Source organism: Mustelus asterias, chromosome 7 (genome assembly GCF_964213995.1).
Source record: "Mustelus asterias chromosome 7, sMusAst1.hap1.1, whole genome shotgun sequence".
Taxonomy (NCBI): domain Eukaryota; kingdom Metazoa; phylum Chordata; class Chondrichthyes; order Carcharhiniformes; family Triakidae; genus Mustelus; species Mustelus asterias.
The window spans coordinates 128,021,542-128,028,591 of NC_135807.1; the positions used below are offsets into that span (position 1 = coordinate 128,021,542).

The 7,050-nt window shown below is 39.0% G+C and overlaps 1 protein-coding gene across 7 annotated transcripts in view; it reads left to right on the forward strand.

The window, feature by feature from the left end:
- The window catches only part of LOC144495938 (protein MTSS 1-like), a 180,854-nt gene extending 175,424 nt beyond the window's left edge, over positions 1–5,430 (forward strand). For all 7 annotated transcript variants that reach the window (XR_013498361.1, XR_013498362.1, XM_078216806.1 and 4 more), the window contains one exon: positions 2,033–5,430. Coding sequence is in view for 5 of the 7 variants with exons in the window: in XM_078216806.1 (XP_078072932.1) it covers positions 2,033–2,760 (728 nt within the window). In the remaining 2 variants the exon portion in view is untranslated. The remainder of the gene's footprint in view (positions 1–2,032) is intronic.
- The last annotated feature ends 1,620 nt before the right edge of the window (positions 5,431–7,050 follow it).

Below are 7,050 nucleotides of genomic sequence, written 5' to 3' on the forward strand. Positions count from 1 at the left end.
CATGCAGCAACTTGCAGAGAAAGTTCCACTCCCAATAGTAGAATCTCATAGAAAAAGGCTTATTTCTTGGCTGATTCCAGTCTCCACTTCAGATGAAGCAAAAAATGTAGAGAAAGTGACCTCTCTAAAAATCCCAAAACTGCCTTGAGCTTTCTGTGAAAGCCTAGCTATACCTAGTCATATGACCTTACTGTCAATCAACCCAATCTGCAATATCCCAGGGGAAAACACAACAACAGAACCCTGCATTAATTCAGATCAAAACAGACACTGCATCAATTAAGATCAATTACGCTACTGCAGAAACAATACAGTGCTGCTGGAGCCAGACGAAATGGCTCCAATAAAATGGAAGGGATTAGTTAACACATTAAGCGCAGAAACCTGCCTAAAATATATTTCTTAAAGGCACAGTATCGTCACACAACATCTCGATCCTTGCACTGCTCTGATACTGTGATGGTCACAACAAACTTCAATGAAAAGGAAATCTAGTAGTGTATAAAGCTGTATCAGTCTCTGCATTCAATATCCAATGCTTTGTGAATTTTATAAAAGTTACCATGCGTGACAACATACAAATCCACCCAGCATAAGGACGACCCCATTTTTGTAGCTCCAAAAATTGTCTTTTTGCTTGTACTCTGGGTGTAAATTGCAATCCTCCTTTTTTCAGCCACTACATGCTATACTCGTATCAGTAGTCTGTCTTAGTTACTTTGTGGATACTTCATGTATTCAGATAATAAGAGATGAATAAGTGACACAAATAGAGCTATATGATTTGGATATATTCACCATATGGTTTACATGGTGACCAAGACTGGAAAATATATATTCAGGGTACAAACATATTGAAAAGACCGGCAGAATGGAACATGAGGAAGAGTAGCCCTAATAGTAAAGGATGACTGAAGGACATTACTGAGGAAAGATCCTGGCGTGGAAGATTGTGAAGTAGAATCAGTATTGGTGGAGATTAGGAATAGCAAGGATCAGAAAACATGAGTAGTTTATTGGCTCTCTTACAGTAATCATACTGTTGAACAAAGTATTAAACAATATATTAAGCGTATATCAAATGTAATAATTGTGTAGGACTTGAATCATCATATAAAAAGGACCAATCAAATAGGCAAGGTGGTCTTGATGATGAGTTTGTAGAATGTTTTCTTGACAGTTTAAATGGAACAATACATTGTGAAACTAACCCCCAGGAATAAAGCTACATGAGATCTAGTATTGTGTAATGGGGCAGAGTTAATTAGTAATTTCACAGTGAAGGATCCGCTGGGAACTAGTGATCATAATATGATTGAATTCATTGTTACGTTGGAAAGCATCATAAACAAGAATCTTAAACTTAATGCCAATTACATGAGTATGAGGGGAGAACTGGCAAAGGTTGATCAGACAAATAAACTGAAAGGCATAGCTGTAAATAAACAGCGGGGAACATTTAAAGACACACTTCAAAATGTTCAATAAAAATAGATGCTATTGAAAACAAAAATGGAGCAAGAAAACTGTTTGTGGTTTACGAGTGAAGTTGAGGGTAGAATTAGATAAATTGATGTAACTGGTAATTTACTATTTGGTCATTTTTTGGAAAAAGATATAATTGGACAATTGCTTATGACAATTCATTTGAATTTGCTTTGAAAGGCACCATTAACAGACTTGTTCAACTGATTTAGTATATAGGTAATAGTATTGGTTAATGAAACATCAAACCCTATTTCTGTAGGTAATTGTTTCAATTGTCCAAGGCCTTCAATTCAAGTCGCCTACAACGAAGTGATCTCTTGAATGTAATTGACTTCCTATTGGAGATGGCACACATTTATGGTTGTGTATTTGTTCTGACTGCCACTTTGATTCCTGGATCTGTAATTAGAAGGAGTAAGAGAAAAGAAGGAACATTTATAATTTACCAATTGGCAGAGCTATTACAGAATTTTATTGCAATGTAGAGTCAATTAAATATTAGAAATTTCAAAAATCAATCTTTTTAAAAAAATGTTCTATTCAGTTTCAGATTATGATTATTTCTCGGTTAGTGGTGATCAAGATATTGAACAGACAGAGTTTGACAAGTCCTCCACTATTCCACGAAATAGTGATTTAAGCCAGTCCTATCGTCGAATGTTCCAGGCGAAACGTCCTGCATCCACAGCAGGCTTGCCGACAAACAGCGGACCAGTGATGATGACACCAGGCGTGGCTACAATCAGGCGGACGCCTTCCACCAAACCATCAGTCCGAAGAGGAACTATAGGCGGAGGCCCAATACCAATTAAGACTCCGGTGATTCCTGTTAAAACGCCAACTGTGCCTGACATGATCAGTTTGCAACCTGGGCCAGAGGAATGTCCGGAGCAAGGTTCTGAAGCTTCTGAAAGCTCACCGATCTCTCCAAAGAGAGGCAGTATATCATCAGTTTCTTGCACACAGGCACCCGCTGTCCCACCGGTGCCATCCCAATCTGTCAGCCCCACAGACGAAGAGAGGAAGTCTGTGACAAGCCAACAGATGCTGACAGAAGTTGGAGCATCCAGCTTGGGTACTACAGCTGTGTCCGGGGATCAGTCTTGTACCAGTACAGCTTTGACCCTGCAGGAGTTGGATACGGCAGGTGAGCATTCCACAGCCAATACTGCAGAGCCCCCTCAAGGTGAAGATATGCTGAACGCAATCCGGCGTGGGGTGAAACTGAGAAAAACAACAACTAATGACCGTTCGGCTCCAAGGTTTTCATAAATGTATAAATTGTATGGCAGAGATGACAGTAGAGGTTTCTGTGACTCTGAGAAATCTATTCTGTTGTAATCTCAATAACATACCACCATGTATTTTATTTGAGAAGCTCATGGGAGAGGAAACTGGTGGAATAAGGAGAAAAGGCAGTAAGGGGGGGAATAGCTGGGGTGGGGAATCTTTACTAGATGCATTACCGTTTGGATTTTATGGTCTGTAAATATGAAAATTGTTTTCTGTTCTAGCTGCTTTTTAGTTTACTTGTTGCTTTTTTTCCCCTCCCTTCTGCCAAACCAGAAGGTGCCAAATCATATCTGACATGCTATGGATTTCATTGTAATTTGACAGAGCACAACATGGTAAAGATTTTTTAAATTCTGGAATGAATAATTTCATTTAAAATACTATCGTGTATGGTGTTCATCAACTGAAATCTGATGAGTGCATTGAATTAATGATGCATGGAGAAAAATGAAAGTTTTAATTTATTGGATTTTATCCATGTTAGATTTATTTCTATAGGATGGAGCGATAAGCAGCATCACTCAGTATTAACCATAGTTACTGTCTGAACAGTAATTTGGTGGAATTATAACAGACTACCAGCTAACATAATTTAAGCAATACAGTGCAAATAAGGCAAAATGAGTCAGCGAGGATTTAATGTTTAGTCATAAATTAGTGCCATGACAGTAACAGTCTTTACAAAATGGATGTTTATACACTGATAGTTAAGCATACTGTAGTTTTCTAGTGCTTAATGTTGATCCTATTGAAATGAGCCATGTCCAATTACACAATTTATAATTTCATGTTATTTAGACATTGCTTTCTGTTAAATTTAATTGTCCATAGAAATGGGCTTGTTTGTAGGCACGTGACCAGGTGTTATTTCTTTGTACCCACAGCAGTTCATATGCTTTCTTCACCCTTTCTTTCCCCCTCTATTTTTCTAATTTTAAATACAACTTTTAGGCTAACGCAGTGGAAAGTATGTGAAATAAAATACTAACACACCTTTTAAAAACTCAAAGGTAGCAGGGAGTTCTCTAGATAACAATGCCTTTTTCTCAAATTTTCTTCTTTTTAAAAAAAAAAGAAATAGATTAACCCAGCAGGCTGGGGTAAGTAAAAACCCATATAGAACAACTTTAAGAAAAGTAAGCAAAATCTTCATGCTATGACAGAGCAGTAGCCATAGAATTACAGCTCAGGTCTTATCCCTTGTGCAAATATACGTTCTTTAAAAAATATTTTCAGGGGCTTGTTTGTTATATATTGCAGCTCTTGATTCATATCAAACTTGTCGTAATTGAATATAGAAAATCACAAAACAAGAGTGTACGAACATTGTGCACAGTTGCCCCTTCCTGTATGCATGACTAATTCTTCATTATATATTTAGCATTTCTGGTAAACTTAAGTCCTAATCTTTATGTCAGCTTTGTATTTTATTCATTATACGAACTAATAATGGCTGGTATAAGTCCTGCAGTTTTCAGTAAATACGTAATGTCACCTTCAACTATTTTCTCTCTTTATTCCCAATGCCTTTCAGGTGTCAGCACAAGTTGATAGTAGGTCTGTTAAATGTTTTGGAATAAATACCATTTGCTTCTCAAGTGTTAGCCACTTAAAGCATTTAAATGCCAATGTTTTTAACTCCCAGACTTGCAGATATTTTTGCATAATCTTTTAACTCTTAAGGAGTCACAGACAACAGGAGACGAAATAATTTCCATCAAACACTGAGAATACAAGGACTTCCCGGAAGTTCAAAACATAAAGATAATAAGCTATTTTTGATTTTTGTAAGAGAAGTTGGGCAAACCAACAATTGGAAGTTTCATAGTTGCAACATATTTAATAAACAAGCCCCTGGCTAGAAAATAGCATTATCTTTGTAGTGTGTGTGGTGATTCTGATACTAAAACAAAACCGGTGATACAGGAGTAGTTGATACACGGTAGTAACTCCAGCTGATGCAGATTGCAGATGATGCTAATAGGCAATGATTACTTAATAGCTCTTAAAGATAAAATCATAGAGACACAATTGTAACTGTTCAGTTCTATAAAAACGTAGGAAAACTTTTAAATAAGAGGTAGTATGTCGAAGTAGATTCTAACATTCATCACATATCTTGCATCTTTTCATGAAGTTAAATATTAAATAATGTTGCCAAAATTTTAATAATGTGTAAACTTACAAGAATTGTTTTTGAAATAGTAAAAATTTGATGTGTTTTGCATATTGTAAAAGCAGGCTATCACACTGAAGCTAGAATTGTTTCTAATGGTAAATTATTGTGGTTTGTTTCTGGTTTGTATTGAGAGTTGACCTCTCCATGTGCAGTTTCTTTTGTTTGACAGGTATAAATATAACAATCTATAATTTTTGTGTCACCCTCTCTCCTGTGTAATGATTGCTTCAGCCCACATTAAAGAAACATTTAAAAAAGTCTGTTTTCATTTTGTAATCAACTATTAGTGTTCATCATTTAAATGATCTAAGTTGTACTGAAGTTGAAAAGTAATTTGCTTTCATAGTTATTTTCTGGTGTCAGAATTTGCATGTAGTTTGCATTAGGTTTTGGCAACCAAGGCATTGCCAAAATAAATGGGGGGTAATATTCCTTGCAGGTCTTCTGTATTTACATAATTAAATTTGATGGCACAAACAGCAGCGTGTTTCTCAATTTTTTTAATGTATTCTTTCATGGATTATGGGTGTCACTAGCAAGGCCAACATTTGTTGCCCATCCTTAATTGCCCTTGGGAAGGCAGTGGTGAGCTACGTTCTTCAACCACTGTAACCCATGTGGATACACACACACACTGCTGTCAGGAAGGGCGTTCCAGGATTTTGACCCAGCAACAATTAAGAAATGGTGATGTAGTTGCAAGTCAGGATGGTGAGTGACTTGGAGGGGAATTTGTTCCCATATATCTGCTGCCTTTGTCTTTCTAAATGGTAGTGAGTTTGGAAGGTGCTGTGGAAGGAGCTTTGCTGCAGTGCATCTTGTAGATGGTACACAATTCTACCACTAGGCATCAGTGGGGGAGTGAGTGAGTGAATTTTTAATTGGTAAGTGTGGTGCCAATCAAACAAGCTGCTTTGTTCTGGATGATGTCTAGCTGCTTAAGTGTTCTTAGAAGCACACTCATCTAGCTAAGTGAAGTTATTCCATCACAATCCTGACTTGTTCCTTATGGTAAGAAGTCTCACAACACCAGGTTAAAGTCCAACAGGTTTATTTGGTAGCAAATACCATAAGCTTTCGGAGCACTGCTCCTTTGTCAGATGGAGTGGAAATGTGCTCTCAAACAGTGCAAACAGACACAAAATCAAGTTGCAGAATACTGATTAGAATGCGAATCCTACAACCAGCCAGGTCTTAAAGGTACAGACAATGTGGGTGGAGGGAACATTAAACACAGGTTAAAGAGATGTGTATTGTCTCCAGACAGTACAGCCAGTGAGATTCTGCAAGCCCAGGAGGCAAGCTGTGGGGGTTACTGATAATGTGACATAAATCCAACATCCCGGTTTAGGCAGTCCTCATGTGTGTGGAACTTGGCTATCAGTTTCTGCTCAGTGACTCTGCGCTGTCGTGTGTTGTGAAGGCCGCCTTGGAGAACGCTTACCTGAAGATCCAAGGCTGAATGCCCGTGACTGCTGAAGTGCTCCCCCACAGGAAGAGAACAGTCTTGCCTGGTGATTGTCGAGCGGTGTTCATTCATCCGTTGTCGTAGCATCTGCATGGTTTCCCCAATGTACCATGCCTCGGGACATCCTTTCCTGCAGCGTATCAGGTAGACAATGTTGGCCGAGTTGCAAGAGTAGGGTACCGTGTACCTGGTAGATGGTGTTCTCACGTGAGATGATGGCATCCGTGTCGATGATCCGGCACGTCTTGCAGAGGTTGCTGTGGCAGGGTTGTGTGGTGTCGTGGTCACTGTTCTCCTGAAGGCTGGGTAGTTTGCTGCGGACAATGGTCTGTTTGAGGTTGCGTGGTTGTTTGAAGGCAAGAAGTGGGGGTGTGGGGATGGCCTTGGCGAGATGTTCGTCTTCTTCAATGACATGTTGAAGGCTCCGGAGGAGATGCCGTAGCTTCTCCGCTCCGGGGAAGTACTGGACGACGAAGGGTACTCTGTCCACCGTGTCCCGTGTTTGTCTTCTGAGGAGGTCGGTGCGGTTTTTCGCTGTGGCGTGTCGGAACTGTTGATCGATGAGTCGAGCGCCATATTCTGTTCTTATATCCTGTTCTTATTTGTTCCTTATGGACAGGCT